Source organism: Gadus morhua, chromosome 12 (assembly GCF_902167405.1).
Source record: "Gadus morhua chromosome 12, gadMor3.0, whole genome shotgun sequence".
In the NCBI taxonomy this organism is placed as follows: domain Eukaryota; kingdom Metazoa; phylum Chordata; class Actinopteri; order Gadiformes; family Gadidae; genus Gadus; species Gadus morhua.
Window position 1 is genome coordinate 16,082,073 of NC_044059.1, and position 19,655 is coordinate 16,101,727.

Below are 19,655 nucleotides of genomic sequence, written 5' to 3' on the forward strand. Positions count from 1 at the left end.
AATCACAGTAACTGGCCAAAGAAACCTTCTTGTGAGCAGACCGGACAAGCGCTGTTTCAACCCTCTGCGCATCTACTCGGCGCAGACGTGATCCCCTGTACAAAGTATCGCGACATGCTAATTTAGCCGCTACCAAAACAACTAGCTCGTCACCGCTGATTTCATTTCAACAATTAAAAATACGAACTTCATAGTAGGGCCCGACCGATTATCGGCCGCACCGATATATCGGGCCGATATTTAACATTTTGGGGATATCGGTATCGGCCATACTTTCCATAAATTCCCACCGATAAGTTTTCACAACCAATTTTGCAGCCGTTTCGTTCTGAACGCGCCTTCCGCTCTTGCCACTTGGAATTCATGAGCCTTGCCAAGTTGCCCCGCCCGTCACAGCATCTGATTTGTTTGGCACACGGAATACAACCAATCAACACGCAAGGCTGCAAGCGGGGGCGGGGTGCCTTCACGCTCCCTGTGACTCGTGAGCGGTTTCTAGACGGCCAAGTGGGGCTAAGGACGGTGCTGCGAATACAACTTAAAGCAGAGAAAACACATTTCCTTCGAGGTAAGCATATACGAAGCAATATCCCCTGCAATATGTCACAAACACACCAACGTTGCAGAAGCACGGCACCACAAGGTGTTTATTAATTTGTGAAACCGATCCATTTGATCTGTGTAATAACGACACAAACCTTAGCTCACGCAAGGACAACCAGAATGACAGCGAATACTCCTCACTGAAAAGGTTGTACATAGAGCAGTCTCAACATGGTGTATAGTCCTACTACAGTTATTGTTAAAACCCCACATGGAACGTGAACGTGTCTGTAGTTCTACACGAAAGGTGGACTGAAAGCCATGGTCAATGAAGACCAAATAAAACGTGTTTGTGTTTGTTCCTGAGACGAACCATTTAGAGCCTGCTAGCTACTTGATAGCCTGTTAGCTACTTTATAACCTGCCTGAGTAAGAGCCAGCATATAGGGTCGAGTATCTGCAGCCAGAGCCTTGTATACATTCCCATTTACGGCTCTGGTGAGAGCCTTGTTCCCTAACAAGTTACCCAGCACGGTAGAACCAACGGTGATTGGTCGCAATGTCCCTCAAATTAAGTTAAATAGAATTAAGTTTTGGTCAGTCGCTGCGTTGCAAACTGGTGTAACATCTTGTTACGGGTAGACAGACAGGCTAGCAGTAGCTAGCAGCAAGTAGCTACAGAGATACGACAGCATCTCTGGTAGCTAATTTTGGCTTGCGCTAACTAACTTGGTGTTAGGTAAACAACTTCATGAACACTACGCTACGCGACTCAGGCCCTAAAGGCACATTGTACGTTCAGTCTATTAGTTTCTTTATTGTGCGTTCCCAGGCCCTTTGACCATTTAATCACGCCTGGTGTGATCTCAAAGTGCTGGCATTTGATGTGCGCTAGGTACAATGATCCAAATACTTCTTTGTAATTCGCCTTTATTTGTGACATGAAAAGATTATACCTAAATGCTTTCGTTTCACCTCGCCACCCAGAGGCAGACAAGCAGCCCAGCACAGCCACTAGACGTAAAATAAACTCTTGAATCAGGAGGTGGTTATACGTGCTGTAGTTTGCATTTTTTTTTTTTACTTTAAGTAAACTACTAGTGCCGTATATTTACAGAAATATACAGGCTTATCTATATGATTTTGACTATTTTTATATAGAGACATACTATAAATTATTCACAATTTATATGTACAATTATTATGTTTGTTTTTTTACAATGTCTGAAAATAGATTTAGTTTGTATCAAATATTTATTTTCTAAATATGTCTGTATTAGATTGCAACTGCTTATGCTATTATTCTATGTTAAGTTATTCTAAGTTAAGTTCGGCTTTATTTTACAAATGCTGCTGGCAGCTCCCTGTACTTAAAATGTTTACTATTAAAAACACTTAATGGAAGTTCGAGTCAGTGTGTGCCATTTTTAATTTATTTGAGAATTTTTTTCTTCTATTTATCGGTTGCACATATCGGTTATCGGCCTCCCATTTTCATAAATATCGGTATCGGTATCGGCCCTGAAAAAACCATATCGGTCGGGCCCTACTTCATAGTAAATAAACCCACGTTTCCACTGCTCGATGCTGTGCTCATTCGTGTCGATTATGTTGTAACTTTTAGGGGACGTGCTGTAATGAAATAAATTAAACATAATCCGATGGTGGTGATAACTACATTGAACGGCAGCCGCCATATTGTTATGCCCAAACGGCGCCTGCGCATACATCGCGCTTCCAACGAGATCTCATTTTTCTCGAGAAACAGGCAAGAGAGAACGCAAAAATGCCACCAAAGAAAAAGATGAAACCTAGAAGAAATAGAATAATAACTAGAACTGCAAGCAGTTATGCAGGGGTCCAAGAAGTGTGCATTTCGCCGGCACAACGCGACAAGAAATGTGCGTTTCGCCGGCACAACGCGAAGCATGTGTTCAAAACGCTACCCTGAACCTGTGGATACAAAGGATTTGACTGTGGTAGGAGTAGCGAGGAGTCAGTGTAGCGTTTTCGCGGCGAAATTTTGTAGAAGATATACAATTTCCTCGTTTATTGCGCCCCCTAATGGCGAAATCTTCCGACATTTTTATCGTACGACATTAAGGTTAGCACCAACATGTGTGCACAATTTGGACTCGTTCCGATGTCTAATTTTGGATTTCTTTGGATTTTTGATATTCCACGTCTAATTTAGCTCATAAACCAATATTCAAAACGCTACCGATTCGTCGTCAAAGGTCGCATCAAAAAAGTGTTTCATGCATTCTTTGCGTGTGCGTCTGAAGATGTCGTGTGCAAAGTTTGGTGTCGATTGGTCAAGAAATGTGGGAGGAGTAGGGAAAAAACAGTTTTGCGGTTTTCGCGATTTTGCTAAAAAAAAATTTAGACGCAAATGGGCGTGGCCTATGTCAAAAGATGCAGCAGACTCCAGTGAATATGTGGGTACAAGTTTTTGACTGTGGGAGGTTCGGTGTGGGAGTTATAGCCCCAAACGCGTTTTCCCTTGGTATAGCGCCACCTAGTTGCCGGCGTGTCTGGATTTGGTCGTCTGCTTAGAACTCAGGGACCTGGATCTAGTCATGCAATTGGCGTGTCGGCACCATTTACGGTTTGGGCTGTGGACCCACTCCTAGGGGGGAATAATAACTAGAACTGCAAGCAGTTATGCAGGGGTCCAAGAAGTGTGCATTTCGCCGGCACAACGCGACAAGAAATGTGCGTTTCGCCGGCACAACGCGAAGCAAATATTCAAAACGCTACCGTGAACAACATGTGGATATCAAGGTTTTGACTGTGGGAGCTTCGGTGTGGGAGTTATAGCCTAAAACGCGTTTTCAGAACATTGGCCAAATAGGAGATAGACAATGTCGTCGTTTTTTGGCGCCGCCCTGTGGCGAAATTTTCCAAAGACAATTTTCCTTTGCCAAATAACTCCCGCCCACATTAATAATTCTTGGCCATATTTTCTATATAGACTCGGGTTTGCCCCTTGATGGTTCCCTTATAGTTTGAAGAACATTCCTTGGGCCAATTAGAAGATATACAATTTCCTCGTTTATTGCGCCCCCTAATGGCGAAAAATTCCGTTTTTTTTATTGAACGCCATTAAGGGTAACACCGACATGTGTCTAAAATGTGGGCTTGATCCGATGTCTAATTTTGGTATTTTTTGAATTTTTGCGTTTCGGCGTAAAACGTAGCTAATAAACCAATGTTCAAAACGCTACAGTTTCGTCGTCGAGGGTCGGATAAAAAAAGGGTTTCATGCATTCTTTGCTTGTGCGTCTGAAGATGTCGTGTGCAAAGTTTGGTGTCGATTGGTCAAAAAATGTGGTAGGAGTAGGGAAAAAACAGTTTTGCGGTTTTCGCGATTTTGCGAAAAAAAATTGTAGACGCAAATGGGCGTGGCCTATGCCAAAAGATGCAGCAGACTCCAGTGAATATGTGTGTACAAGGTTTTGAATGTGGGAGGTTTGGTGTGGGAGTTATAGCCCCAAACGCGTCTTTCCTTGGTATAGCGCCACCTAGTGGCCGGCGTGTCTGGATTTTGTTATCTGAGTAGCGGTGCCGGACCTGGATCTAGTCATGCAATTGGCGTGTCGGCACCATTTACGGTTTGGGCTGTGGGCCCACTTTTAGCGCGGGAAGTATAACTAGAACTGCAAGCAGTTATGCAGGGGTCCAAGAAGTGTGCATTTCGCCGGCACAACGCGACAAGAAATGTGCGTTTCGCCGGCACAACGCGAAGCAAGTATTCAAAACGCTACCGTGAACAACGTGTGGATACAAAGGTTTTGACTGTGGGAGGTTCGGTGTGGGAGTTATAGGCTAAAACGCGTTTTCAGAACATTTCATTGGCCAAATAGGAGATAGACAATGTCGTCGTTTTTTGGCGCCGCCCTGTGGCGAAATTTTCCAAAGACAATTTTCCTTTGCCAAATAACTCCCGCCCACATTAATAATTCTTGGCCATATTTTCTATATAGACTCGGGTTTGGCCCTTGATGGTTTCCCTTGAGTATGAAGAACATTCCTTTGGCCAATTAGAAGATATACAATTTCCTTGTTTATAGCGCCCCCTTAGGGCGTAATTTTCCGAAATCTTTATCGAACGACTTTAAGGTTAGCACCAACATGTGTGTAAAATTTGGACTCGATCCGATGTCTGATTTTGGTATTTTTTTAATTTTTGCGTTTCGACGTAAAACGTAGCTAATAAACAAATATTTAAAACGCTACCATTTCGTTATCTTTTCGTGTGCGTCTGAAGATGTCGTGTGCAAAGTTTGGTGTTGATTGGTCAAGATATGTGGGAGGAGTAGCGAAAATACAGTTTAGCGGTTTTCGCGATTTTGCGCAAAAAAATTATCGACGCAAATGGGCGTGGCCTATGCCAAAAGATGCAGCAGACTCCAGTGAATATGTGGGTACAAGTTTTTGACTGTGGGAGGTTCGGTGTGGGAGCTAAAGCCCCAAACGTGTTTCTCCTTGGTATAGCGCCACCTAGTGGCCGGCTTGTCTGGATTTGGTTATCTGAGTAGCGGTGCCGGACCTGGTTCTAGTCATGTAATTGGCACGTGTGCACCATTTACGGTTTGGGCTGTGGACCCACTTTCAAGGCGGGAAGAATAAAAAGAAAAATCCTTACAAAAACAATAGGGATCCAACCTGTTGGCTTGGACCCCTAACAAGAAATGTGCGTTTCGCCGGCACAACGCGAAGAAAGTATTCAAAACGCTACCGTGAACAACATGTGGATATAAAGGTTTTGATTGGGGGAGCTTCGGTGTGGGAGTTATAGCCTAAAACGCGTTTTCAGAACATTCCATTGGCCAAATAGGAGATAGACAATGTCGTCGTTTTTTGGCGCCGCCCTGTGGCGAAATTTTCCAAAGACAATTTTCCTTTGCCAAATTACTCCCGCCCACATTAATAATTCTTGGCCATATTTTCTATATAGACTCGGGTTTGCCCCTTGATGGTTTCCCTTGAGTTTGAAGAACTTTCCATTGGCCAATTAGAAGATATACAATTTCCTCGTTTATTGCGCCCCCTTAGGGCGTAATTTTCCGAATTTTTTAGGGAACGCCGTTAAGGTTAGCACCAACATGTGTGTACAATTTGGACTCGATCCGATGTCTAATTTTGGTATTTTTGGGATTTTTGATATTCCACGTCTAATTTAGCTTATAAACAAATATTCAAAACGCTACAGTTTCGTCGTCGAAGGTCGGATCAAAGAAAAGTTCAATAATTTCTTTGCGTATGCGAATGAAGATGCCGTGTGCAAAGTCTTGTCTCAATTGGTCAAGAAATGTGGGAGGAGTAGTGAAAATACAGTTTTGCGGTTTTCGCGATTTTGCGAAAAAAAATTATGGACGCAAATGGGCGTGGCCTATGCCAAAAGATGCAGCAGACTCCAGTGAATATGTGGGTACAAGTTTTTGACTGTGGGAGGTTCGGTGTGGGAGTTATAGCCCCAAACGCGTCTTTCCTTGGTATAGCGCCACCTAGTGGCCGGCGTGTCTGGATTTGGTTATCTGAGTAGCGGTGCCGGACCTGGTTCTAGTCATGTAATTGGCACGTGTGCACCATTTACGGTTTGGGCTGTAGTCCCACAAGTACGGGGGGAAGTATAATAATAATAATAATAGGAAAAATCCTTACAAAAACAATAGGGATCCAACCTGTTGGCTTGGACCCCTAATAAAAAAATCCTTACAAAAACAATAGGGATCCAACCTGTTGGCTTGGACCCCTAAAAATCCTTACAAAAACAATAGGGATCCAACCTGTTGGCTTGGACCCCTAATAACTAGAACTGCAAGCAGTTATGCAGGGGTCCAAGAAGTGTGCATTTCGCCGGCACAACGCGACAAGAAATGTGCATTTCGCCGGCACAACGCGAAGCAAGTATTCAAAACGCTACCTTGAACAACATGTGGATATAAAGGTTTTGACTGTGGGAGCTTCGGTGTGGGAGTTATAGCCTAAAACTCGTTTTCAGAACATTCCATTGGCCAAATAGGAGATAGACAATGTCGTCGTTTTTTGGCGCCGCCATGTGGCGACATTTTCCAAAGACAATTTTCCTTTGCCAAATAACTCCCGCCCACATTAATAATTCTTGGCCATATTTTTTCTAAATAGACTCGGGATTGCCCCTTGATGGTTCCCTTATAGTTTGAAGAACATTCCTCTGGCCAATTAGAAGATATACAATTTCCTCGTTTATTGCGCCCCCTAATGGCGAAAAAATCATTTTTTTTTATTGAACGCCATTAAGGGTAACACCGACATGTGTCTAAAATGTGGGCTTGATCCGATGTCTAATTTTGGTATTTTTTGAATTTTTGCGTTTCGGCGTAAAACATAGCTAATAAACCAATGTTCAAAACGCTACCGTTTCGTCGTCGAAAGTCGGATCAAAAAACTGTCAGAGGGTTTCTTTGCGTGTGCGTCTGAAGATGTCGTGTGCAAAGTTTGGTGTCGATTGGTCAAGAAATGTGGGAGGAGTAGGGAAAAAACTGTTTTGCGGTTTTCGCGATTTAGCGAAAAATATTCCTAGACGCAAATGGGCGTGGCCTAGGCCAAAAGATGCAGCAGACTCCAGTGCATCTGTGTGTACAAGTTTTTGGACTCTGGGAGGTTCGGTGTGGGAGTTATAGCCCCAAACGCGTATTCCTTGGTATAGCGCCACCTAGTGTTCGGCGTGTCTGGATTTTGTCGTCTGCGTAGTCCGAAGAGATCTGGATCTAGTCATGCAATTAGCGTGTCGGCACCATTTACGGTTTGGGCTGTGGTATCACTTTTAGGGGGGCAAGTATAGGAATAATAATCCTTACAAAAACAATAGGGATCCAACCTGTTGGCTTGGACCCCTAACTAGAACTGCAAGCAGTTATGCAGGGGTCCAAGAAGTGTGCGTTTCGCCGGCACAACGCGACAAGAAATGTGCGTTTCGCCGGCACAACGCAAAGCATGTGTTCAAAACGCTACCCTGAACCTGTGGATACAAAGGATTTGACTGTGGTAGGAGTAGCGAGAGGTCAGTGTAGCGTCTTCGCGGCGAAATTTTGTAGAAGATATACAATTTCCTCGTTTATTGCGCCCCCTAATGGCGAAAATTTCCGAATTTTTTATCGAACGCCATTAAGTGGAGCATCGACATGTGTGAAAAATTTGGACTCGTTCCGATGTCTAATTTTGGATTTCTTTGGATTTTTGAAATTCCACGTCTAATTTAGCTTATAAACAAATATTCAAAACGCTACAGTTTTGTCGTCGAAGGTCGGATCAAAGAAAAGTTCAATAATTTCATTGCGTATGCGAATGAAGATGCCGTGTGCAAAGTCTTGTGTCAATTGGTCGAGAAATGTGGGAGGAGTAGGGAAAAAACTGTTTTGCGGTTTTCGCGATTTTGCGAAAAATATTCCTAGACGCAAATGGGCGTGGCCTAGGCCAAAAGATGCAGCAGACTCCAGTGCATCTGTGTGTACAAGTTTTTGCACTCTGAGAGGTTCGGTGTGGGAGTTATAGCCCCAAACGCGTATTCCTTGGTATAGCGCCACCTAGTGTTCGGCGTGTCTGGATTTTGTCGTCTGCGTAGTCCGAAGAGATCTGGATCTAGTCATGCAATTAGCGTGTCGGCACCATTTACGGTTTGGGCTGTGGTATCACTTTTAGGGGGGCAAGTATAGGAACTAGAACTGCAAGCAGTTATGCAGGGGTCCAAGAAGTGTGCATTTCGCCGGCACAACGCGACAAGAAATGTGCGTTTCGCCGGCACAACGCGAAGCAAGTATTCAAAACGCTACCGTGAACAACATGTGGATATAAAGGTTTTGACTGTGGGAGCTTCGGTGTGGGAGTTATAGCCTGAAACGCGTTTTCAGAACATTCCATTGGCCAAATAGGAGATAGACAATGTCGTCGTTTTTTTGCACCCCCTTGTGGCGAATTTTTCCAAAGACAATTTTCCTTTTCCAAATAACTCCCGCCCACATTAATAATTCTTGGCCATATTGTCTACATAGACTAGGGATTGCCCCTTGATGGTTTCCCTTGAGTTTGAAGAACATTCCTCTGGCAAATGAGAAGATATACAATTTCCTCGTTTATTGCGCCCCCTTATGGCGAAAATTTCCGATTTTTTTATCGAACGCCATTAAGTGGAGCATGGACATGTCTCAAAAAATTGGACTTGATCCGATGTCTAATTTTGGTATTTTTGGGATTTTTGATATTCCACGTCTAATTTAGCTTATAAACAAATATTCAAAACGCTACAGTTTCGTCGTCGAAGTAAAGTTCAATAATTTCATTGCGTATGCGAATGAAGATGCCGTGTGCAAAGTTTTGTGTCAATTGGTCGAGAAATGTGGGAGGAGTAGCGAAAAAACATTTTTGCGGTTTTCGCGATTTAGCGAAAAATATTCCTAGACGCAAATGGGCGTGGCCTAGGCCAAAAGATGCAGCAGACTCCAGTGCATCTGTGTGTACAAGTTTTTGGACTCTGAGAGGTTCGGTGTGGGAGCTATAGCCCCAAACGCGTGTTCCTTGGTATAGCGCCACCTAGGGACCGGCGTGTCTGGATTTTGTCGTCTGCGTAGTCCGAAGAGATCTGGATCTAGTCATGCAATTGGCGTGTCGGCACCATTTACGGTTTGGGCTGTGGTATCACTTTTAGGGGGGCAAGTATAGGAATAATAATCCTTACAAAACAATAGGGATCCAACCTGTTGGCTTGGACCCCTAATAATAATCCTTACAAAAACAATAGGGATCCAACCTGTTGGCTTGGACCCCTAAAAATCCTTACAAAAACAATAGGGATCCAACCTGTTGGCTTGGACCCCTAATAAGAAAAATCCTTACAAAAACAATAGGGATCCAACCTGTTGGCTTGGACCCTAACTAGAACTGCAAGCAGTTATGCAGGGGTCCAAGAAGTGTGCATTTTGCCGGCACAACGCGACAAGAAATGTGCGTTTGGCCGGCACGACGCTACCCTGAACCTGTGGATACAAAGGATTTGACTGTGGTAGGAGTAGCGAGAAGTCAGTGTAGCGTTTTCGCGGCGAAATTTTGTAGAAGATGTACAATTTCCTCGTTTATTACGCCCCCTAATGGCGAATTTTTTATCGAACGACATTAAGGTTAACACCAACATGTGTGTCAAATTTGGACTCGATCCGATGTGTAATTTTGGATTTCTTTGGATTTTTGATATTCCACGTCTAATTTAGCTAATAAACCAATATTCAAAACGCTACCGTTTCGTCGTCGAGGGTCGGATCAAAAAAGTGTTTAATGCATTCTTTGCGTGTGCGTCTGAAGATGTCGTGTGCAAAGTTTGGTGTCGATTGGTCAAGAAATGTGGGAGGAGTAGGGAAAAAACAGTTTTGCGGTTTTCGCGATTTTGCGAAAAAAAATTGTAGACGCAAATGGGCGTGGCCTATGCCAAAAGATGCAGCAGACTCCAGTGAATATGTGGGTACACGTTTTTGACTGTGGGAGGTTCGTTGTGGGAGTTATAGCCCCAAACACGTTTTCCCTTGGTATAGCGCCACCTAGTGGCCGGCGTGTCTGGATTTGGTCGTCTGCTTAGAACTCAGGGACCTGGATCTAGTCATGCAATTGGCGTGTCGGCACCATTTACGGTTTGGGCTGTGGGCACACTTTTAGGATTAGCATGTCGGAATAATAATAATCCTTACAAAAACAATAGGGATCCAACCTGTTGGCTTGGACCCCTAATAAGAAAAATCCTTACAAAAACAATAGGGATCCAACCTGTTGGCTTGGACCCCTAATAATAAACACTACAAAAACAATAGGGATCCAACCTGTTGGCTTGGACCCCTAATAAAAAAGAAACACATTTTTTAAACTGGGGAGTCGGGACCCATTGAATTTCTCAGGCACCCACCCAACTCGCCACCTGTGGGTCCCGTGGACTCACTACATTGAAAACCTATCAACATCACTGAGTATGTTTGTTGATTCTGTCTTACACTTGTCATTTTTACACTGCCAAATATGCCCGTCCTATACCCGCCTTTTTCACGGCATGTTGCGTGTGTTTACACTGACCGAGGTAATATACTGGCTTGAATTCGCACCCGAATTTCCCCTCTCGAACCCTACACATATGTGGCATTTCATTTTCATGTAAATGCAAATAGACAGCATAGCGGTACCAGGGGAGGGCCTTGGGTAGAAGTGTTGTTGCGTTGTCTCTATGACCGAGACCACGCAGTGATATCAACATTAGTAGTTCTGACTGAAGAGATGGTGATTTTGGCGAGCTGCTGACCATCATTGGAGAGTAGGTGATGCAGTCACATTTAACGAAGACGAGGAAAGATGGAAAAATAAAAATATGTTGGTGTTTTTGCACTTGTAAATAGTTAATCGCGTTTGTAGCCTACACCCAGATGTCGTCTACTCATTCTTGCATGCGAGTGGCTTGAATATAATAAAACAGAGTACGCAAATTATTCTAAAGAGCTCTACTCTCCGTGCATAGTCCCAACTGCTCCAATGAACCAAGAAAGCCGGCTCCTTGACTAGGGCGGAATATAGCCCCTGCGTTTTACACAGGCAAGACAGTGAAATTGCAGGGTGTGCCAAGCCGCGACCGTACCAGTTGTAGCAGTGTAAAAATGCCTATGGTGTGGTTCTGTGAGACAGGTTCTGATTGTTTCGTTGCCAACCAACTGGTTCTGCTTTGTTCTGTCTCCTTCAGACATCCCAGAGGAGTGGGCAGGGCGCTGGAAAGAAGAACTTGCATTGAACTCAGACCTCCACCTACCAGAAGAAAACAAGTTCATTGGTCAGTCTGGAAGAGCAGTACCTACCATTACTGACCCAGAATGCAAAAACATGGAGCACACCCGGCAATGGCCTGTCTGTAAATAATAGAACCAACACAACTAGTTAACTAGTTGAAATGTATCTGGTTAACAAGTGTCAACGTAACCCTTAAAAATAGTCAACACTATAATAAGGTGAGACAGTAGTTTGAGTTGACTACTCGAGTAACTGAATGCAACTAAACCTACCTGCTTCCTGCTACAGCAACAGACTTTGAGCTGAGATCGCTGGACTGTCCCGACAGCGAGTTTCCCGTCAAAATCTCCAGCAGCGACAGAGGTTGTCTCTGGTACAAAAAGGACAACAAGTTCAAGATCCCTAAAGGTAAGACTAACTTGGGCTTGACGTTATACTCTATCCACTAGGGGGCAGCCAAGACCAATCGGATAAGACTGGACCTGCGGTTTCTTTTCCTTGACCTCGATGGAAAGCATCATGAGGTCAAGGAAAGACGTGAAGGAGAATTCTTAAGAACTGAGGAAAAGGCTGTCGCGGTGCGAAGACAATCCGACTGCACTTACTAAGCTCAGTCATTATGCGACGGCGGATGTAATGGACGAAGATGGACCAAGGATTTTGGATACTTCTGCGTTCTTATCGTGTAGTTTCTTGCAGGGGCCTGGGCGTATAAATGTTGACAACCAGGTGAAAAATACCACTTTATTACCATGGTGGGAATTGAAATAAACACTTTCAATAAAGGCTCCCAGTTACAAAATAGAAACTAAATAGTTGTCACATTGAGAATGGTTGCTCACGCTCACACTTCTGTCCTCTCATATATATGGAAATAGAAACCAATTAGTTAGCCTGGTCCTACCAGACTCTCGTACTTCATTGCATTTGTATAGAGAGTCTGGACCTACTCAATTGGCAAACATTAACTCACTTAAAGGCGGGTGTCCGTTAGGGTTGGGCAATCGTCTACAATCTTCCATCGTCCGATAGCGCCCCCTAGCGATCGCCGATAGTCGATACTATCGGGGGGGTCATCTTTATAATTTTATAATATGAATTATTTATAATAATTTATCACTTTGAAAAAAATCGCGTTTTTATTTTTCAAAATTGTTCTTAAAAACAAATACGATGGTCTTCCCCTTGGACCAGCGTGAGCCGTGAGCCTCCGCTGATTTAAGTTTCGATGCGTCGGCGCCGGCGGCGCTGTCATGATGACACACGCTGATGACACACAGCTCGTAGCTGTGTTCGAAATCGTTCCCTATCACGGATATAGTGCACTATATAGGGTGCTAACTATTTTGTAGTGTTGTTCGAATTCTCACTGGTTAATTTCATGCCCTATATAGTGCACTTAAAATACCCAAAATGTGAGTGTACATATGATGTTCCCTACGTGTTACTCCCATATACCACAATGCAATGCAGTCGTGTTTTTCAGGAGGAGAAGAAGAAGCTCAATAACCGGAAGCGGCGAAAACGACTACATTTAATGATGGAGTCTCTGGCTTTCGTTTAGAAATATCAACAATTTATTTGGGATTTAACAAGAAAATGAAACATTCAAAATTAATAAGAAAAACCTTGTTCAAGGAAATGTAACATTCAACATCAATACGACCTCCAGCTTTCCTCTAGAGTGCCCGGTTTGTTTACACAATCTGGGCGCATCTGTCTGCGTCACACAAATACCCGGCGCATTTACTGACGCAAATTACGTTTAGAAATGTTCAGCGTAGTGTCCGAATTCTCGTTGTACGTTCCCTATGTAGTGCACTATATCATGAACACTATAGGGAATAGTGAGTGAGTGAATAGGGAACGATTTCGAACACAGCTCATGTACCACAGCTGTGACCCGGAAATGGTGCAGCGGGGTGTGATGTCATTTCGCCGTGCGAGCAGACCGGTAGGTTTCGAGCCCCTCCCCTCTCCTCTCGCATGAGTGAATACGGCAGGTCAGCGCTACATAATATGTTTTCCACCGGTGCCAGTTAATTTCAATTACAATTTGCGGGGCTTTTTAAGTTGAAAAAATAGCTACCACAGCGCTTTTTAAAAAAAAATAATAATAATAAAAAAAATAATAATAATTATTAAAATATAATTATCGGCTTTTTATCGGCTACTTGAGACGATCGACGATGGAATCCATCTATCGTCGATAGTCAATAGAATCGACTATCGGCCCATCCCTAGTGTCCGTTGTACTAAACTATTGGATCTGCCCAGTGCCACCCAGTGCCACACACACATATACATATAAATATGTATGTATGTGTGTGTGTGTGTGTGTGTGTGTGTGTGTGTGTGTGTGTGTGTGTGTGTGTGTGTGTGTGTGTGTGTGTGTGTGTGTGTGTGTGTGTGTGTGTGTGTATATATGTGTGTGTGTGTGTGTATTGTGTATATATATGTGTGTGTATATATGTGTGTGTGTGTGTGTGTGTGTGTGTATATAATATATATGTATCTATATTTATATGTGTGTCTGTATTAGGCCTGCAGCGGATTCGAATTGTATCCGAATCCGTTCGGTTCGTTTACCACAGTTCGGAGCATTCTGGAGATCCGCGGATTTCGGTTTCATGAAGGCATTGCCTTATGTAGCGTATTTTGCCTACTGTAGCCTACGTCCGATACAAAGGGTGTTTAGGACCCAGCGGAATGCATTCTCTCCAGTGCTGCCCGAGCCAATGAGACTTTTCCCGCCCCTCCCTTCAGCCTGTCAGCGTTCAAAACAAACTGGGCTTTAAACTTTAAGCGGTCCATGACAATTTATGAATGGAAAAGATGAATGGAAATGACAATAAGAGGAAATTTGAGGAAGCACCAGCCTCATTAAAGTCAGCCGTGTGGGATCATTTCGGTTTTAGTGTGGAGTGCGATGATCAGGGGAAAAAGACAGTTGACAAGCAAAGGACAGTATGCAAACACTGTTTCTCGTCCTTCGTTTACTCCTCGGGTAGCACTTTGAATATGGCAGGACACCTTCGCAGCAGCCACCCAGTTAATGTGAGTGGAACAGCTAGAAAAGATCTGGGCTCATCTTCAAAGACCATTCAAACATCCATCTCGTCGGCCTTTCAACAAAAATACCCTGTGGATTCGGACCGTCAGTATCACCAGAGTTCTAAGCCTCGTCGGCCGTTATCCCTTACATGTTACACTCAGTGCACCATGTTTTCAAATGCATTTAGGGGAACATTTATTGCACAAAAAAGCCTTGCAAGTTGTCTGATTGCAGTCAATTAAAACATTGCAAATAGCCTGTGGGTCTCATTCATTTTTGTGTTTCTCCCCCAAACCCTCCGTCAAAAAAAAGTCCGCCTTTTTACTATCACGGACATGATCCTAATCCGAACCGTATCCGACACCGAGGCCCAAAACGGTTATCTGAACCGAACCGTGGACACACTGATCCGTTTCACCACTAGTGTGTATATGTATAGATATATATGTATATGTGTGTATATGTGTGTATATATAAAACACAATGGGATTGTGTTTGGGAACAGAGACCACACATTAAGTGGTCACGGTTAGGGTGTAGGAATGGGTTAGTCATGTTATACGTGAGTGGGGATGGTGTGTGCCTATGTGTATGTGTAAAGTGGTAGTTGCAGGGACAAAAGAAAAGGAAGAGAAAATAAAAAAATAAAAAGGGCTGACTTTGACGTCATTGATCTGAGCAACTCCCTCTGTTCGCTGATTGGACGCAGAAAATTTAGATGTAGAAAACCCACTAACATACCGCAGACCAAGACCTAGTACTGAAGGGAAACTCTAATTGAGCGGAAGTACTTAGGCGGGGGGAGCCAGGCTACCAATTAGTATGATCGTATGAAAATAAGGGTTGTTTGTTTCCATGAACGGCCCGATGGGGAAATGTTTTTATGTTCCTGCCGCAAGGTATTGTGGGACAGCATTATCTCCTCTCCTTTCATAAAGGAAGGTCCAGTGTACCCTATGCTAAAGAAGATAAGAAAAGGTTGTTGGATTTTAAGAGTAGTCCATTGTCAATCACAGACGCACAAGTTTAAATACTGTATGTGGAGTTAGAGTAATTGTAAGACAGACTTGTTAGCATCAGGGTAGTTTAGTGGTTAGGGTTGGGCTATTCTAGTGGTTTGACCACCAGCCAAAAGGTATAGGGTTTGAACCCCAATGTCCCCACCATGAGTTTGGATGGTGTCTGCTTAATAAGAATAGTAAACAATAGGTGAATACCTTGCAAAAGTTTTGACAGCCAGTTGTTCTTCTGCAAATTTCATGGTTCATCTTGTCTTTCAGCATATGTCCGTTTCCACCTGGTGTCCCCGGTCATTCAGAAGAGCCCCAAGAGGTAAAACCCTTACATTTAGTGAGTGGAGAGAATGTGACCATTGATCGATCATTTTGAATAACATGCAAAATCGACGTAAATGTCAGAGAAAATATCTACTTATACAATGAGTAGTAAGGACATGAACGTAAACAATTATTGATAGTTTATGCCACATATACAGTTTATCTTAACATGTCTAGATCTAAATGACTATATTATATAAAGGCAATGGATCTTGGCTCCCATTTCTATGTGCAGCTGTTAATGTTTTGACTATGCTAGAAGTAACATGTCCACCCCGCCCCCAAGCCTGGTCCTGTTCGACCTGTTTGTCAACATCCTCGCCCACAACTTGGCCGAGCCCGCCTACCAGGCCCAGGTGGCCCAGCTGGAATACAAGCTTGTGGCTGCAGAGCACGGCCTGCTGCTCAGGCTCAAGGGCTTCAACCACAAGCTGCCGGTAGACACCTACACACACTTAAGTGTGTTCAAGTTCAAACTCTAGACACTAATGACTCTAGACATTTTCTGAGAGATGCACATTTTGCACATGTAGTAACACAAACCCAAACATAAAAAGATGAGGTAATCATTGGAACAGCACTTTATAATTGTCCCCAAACCTTGTAAACTGAGTGTCTGTGTGTGTGTGTGTCCAGCTGCTGTTGGAGCTCCTCGTGGACCACCTGGCGGACTTCATCGTAGAAGAAGAGGTCTTCTCTATGTTCTTCCAGCAGATGAAGAAGACCTACTTCAACATCCTCATCAACCCAGAGCGCCTGGCCAGGTACCAGATGTGGACTTGAGTCACATGACTTGGACTCGAGTCATGATTTTGATGACTTCAGACTCGACTTGAGAAAATTACGCATGACTTGCGACTCGACTTAGGCTTGACTGCTATTGACTTGAGACTTGACTCGGACTTTGCCTCTTTGACTTGTAATGACTCGACATGTCTTGAGTCAAAAACATTTATTGTTTTAGATATAACTAACTAACTTATTTCCCGCCTGGAGGGCTAGACACCAAAGAACGTGAACATGACCGTCAGCGAGCGAAGAAAAATCTACACTTGTATCTTCAATAATATCAAAACGAACTTTATACTATATTCAGAATAACAGTTTTAGTTTTATATCGCCTGCATTTTGAGTTGGTACCATTGAAGCCGTCTGGCCAGCCTCTGACACTTAAGACTTTTTTTGTTAAAACAATTTAACAAATTTACACACTCGTATCTTCAATAATATCAAAACAGAATTTTGACATAATTTATGCTTTCTTCAGAATCACAGTTTAAGTTTCATATCGGCTTAGTTTCATTTGGTTTCATTGATAACGTTGGCGCTGGAGCGTGAGGATGTTCAGCAGTGTTGCCAGATTGTGCGGGTTTTACCGCACTATTGGGCTACATTTTGAGGACGTTCAGGCAGTGTTGCCAGATCGGGCATTTCTACCACCCTATCGGGCTACTTTTAATCACGCACCGGCTACGCTATTCTCTTAAAGAGAATACCATTACTACCATAACTACTACAACCATTAGTACTACAAATTCAGCTACTACTACTACTTCAGCTATTACTACTACTACTTCAGCTACTACAACTACTACTTCATCTACTAATACTACTACTACTTAAACTACTACTAGAGCTACTACTACTACTACATCAGCTACTACTACTTCAGCTTCTACTACTGAAGACACAGGCGGAAGGTAAGGAAAATTTCCTTAAAGGTCCCATGACATGCTATTTTATGTATTCTTTAATATAGGTATTAGTGGGCAACTAACACAGTATTCAAATTCAGCCGTGGTGCAGAGTTACAGCCACTTCGAGCCAGTCGCACATTGAGCTTCCCCCAAATGCGCTGTTTTGGCGTCTGTAGCTATAATGCAAATGAGGAGGAGCGAGGCGGGTCAAGGAGGAGGGCGGGGGTGTGGCCCTGAGCAGCTTGCAGCCACGGTACCATGCGCTCTGTTTACAGTGGATGTATCGCAATGGAGAGGCTAACACAGCCTTTAGCCGTGTTCTGTAAATATTCTAGAACACACGGGAGTCCTGGAGCTCTATATCTAAATATTATCATATAGCCTACATAGATATCTATATCATATAATATATATTATCACGGCCAAAAGCTGTGTGAGCCGATATTATTAATCTCAAACGACAGCGTTGGGTTCTCCGACGTTCCTGGTTCTTCCACGTCCACATCAATGTGAAGTAGACTGAACCGCGACAAGGAGGAGAAACGGATTGTTGCCGGGCAGCGCTTAGGCACCTCCGCCTCCAGCGGTGGTCCCTCAGCGGGGCTCAAGCGGGAGACATTCGCCTCCAACAATCCCTTTCTCCTCCATGTCGTGGTTCATGTTCTTGAGGGAGTCGAAGCCAAAGTTCCTTCCCCCCAATTCATTCTCAACTTTGGCTGAGATAACCCCCACTACGAGTCTCGTTGTAGAAATACCAGAGACGAGAGTCCGACGTGTTATGTAACACACATGAGGCGCTCGCACGGTCGTGTCTCATTGGCGGGCCAACGTCTCTGGGCGGGCCAGGTAGAGTAAGGGGAGGAGCTTAGATGCTTTATGACGACATAAATAAAGACATTCCAAATCAGCGCGCTTGAGCCTCCGTTTTTTCAAAGGCGAGCAGAACATCTAGTGCTCGTTTTACACCAAACGCAAGTTTTAGCCACTGGGGGACCATAGGCAGGCTAGGGGAACTCATATTTATGTTAGAAAACCTCATAAAGTGAGATTTTCATGTCATGGGACCTTTAAAGAAAATTGTGGCATACTGTAACAGAAATCCACTCAAGCAGTCCTTTTAGACATCCATACATAGCTCATATGCCACACTAGTCAAGGCACAGCTTTACCAACTTTAGGGTTACAGTGGTGCCTTCCGTAGCCTACTAAAACAATTCAAACCCACCGTCCACTCTCACTTGCCCTCTGACACAACATAAGATTTCAGCGCATGCGCATATCATAACACATTTGAAGACAGAAACAATGAACATATTATATCTTTATTGATAAGAAATGACACTGTACATTAGAGTGATATGTTGAAATTATGATCAATAGCCTAATAATGACATCATTAAGTAAAAATACATTCAGGACTTGAAAAAGTTTGGGACTTGGACTTGACTTGGCTTTGGTGTTACTTTGACTTTGACTCGACTTGCCTTACCCTGTCTTGACTTGGGCTTGACTCGGACTTGACTGTTAAGACTTGACTTATTTGGGACTTGCCAAAAAGTGACTTTGTCCCATCTCTGCCAGGTACACACGTGCACACACTCATGAGTTCACTCTCTTATGCTCTATTATTTCCTTATTCCTTATTTCCTCATTCCTCATTTTCCTTTTGATTTTTTTTGTTTCCCCGCCTCTCCAGAGACGTGCGTCTGCTGGTTCTGGAGCCCAGCCGCTGGTCCCTTGTACAGAAGTACCAGGCCCTGGTGGAGGGGGTGAGCGTGGAGGACCTGCTGGCCTTCAGCAGAGAGCTGAAGGAGCAGCTGTACGCTGAGGGTCTGGTGCAGGGAAACCTCACCAGCACGGTCAGAACACTAGCACACTACCACACACACACACCAGGGTCAGGATTAACGGGGGCTCAGAGTATTTTTGTGGCTAAAAAATAATTTGATTTACTCATCGGTTTTGAGAATCAGTTGATCCCTGTATTTGCAAAGGATATGCAATGATTTTTTTTGGATTGAAGAAATTGAATATTGTACGTCATTAAACATGGAAAATAACAAATGCTTCCACATTTGATAAAATTGCCCAGGAAATGGTTAACAAATCCACAAGAGTATTACAAGGGGGCATAAAAAGCCATTATTGAAAACTGTAAATATCCAACCTTGACACACAAACACACACGTGTGGTGAGTTGGTGTGGAGGGTTGAAGCATGGGGATGACC

General features: G+C 43.6%; 1 protein-coding gene across 1 annotated transcript in view; it reads left to right on the forward strand.

Annotated features, from left to right (window-relative positions):
* The window catches only part of nrd1b (nardilysin b (N-arginine dibasic convertase)), a 72,495-nt gene that overhangs the window by 46,584 nt on the left and 6,256 nt on the right, over positions 1 to 19,655 (forward strand). Inside the window, exons 18-23 of the mRNA XM_030371859.1 lie at positions 11,294 to 11,380; positions 11,626 to 11,745; positions 15,673 to 15,724; positions 16,016 to 16,166; positions 16,366 to 16,493; positions 19,123 to 19,285. Of these exons, the coding sequence (XP_030227719.1) occupies positions 11,294 to 11,380; positions 11,626 to 11,745; positions 15,673 to 15,724; positions 16,016 to 16,166; positions 16,366 to 16,493; positions 19,123 to 19,285 (701 nt within the window). The remainder of the gene's footprint in view (positions 1 to 11,293; positions 11,381 to 11,625; positions 11,746 to 15,672; positions 15,725 to 16,015; positions 16,167 to 16,365; positions 16,494 to 19,122; positions 19,286 to 19,655) is intronic.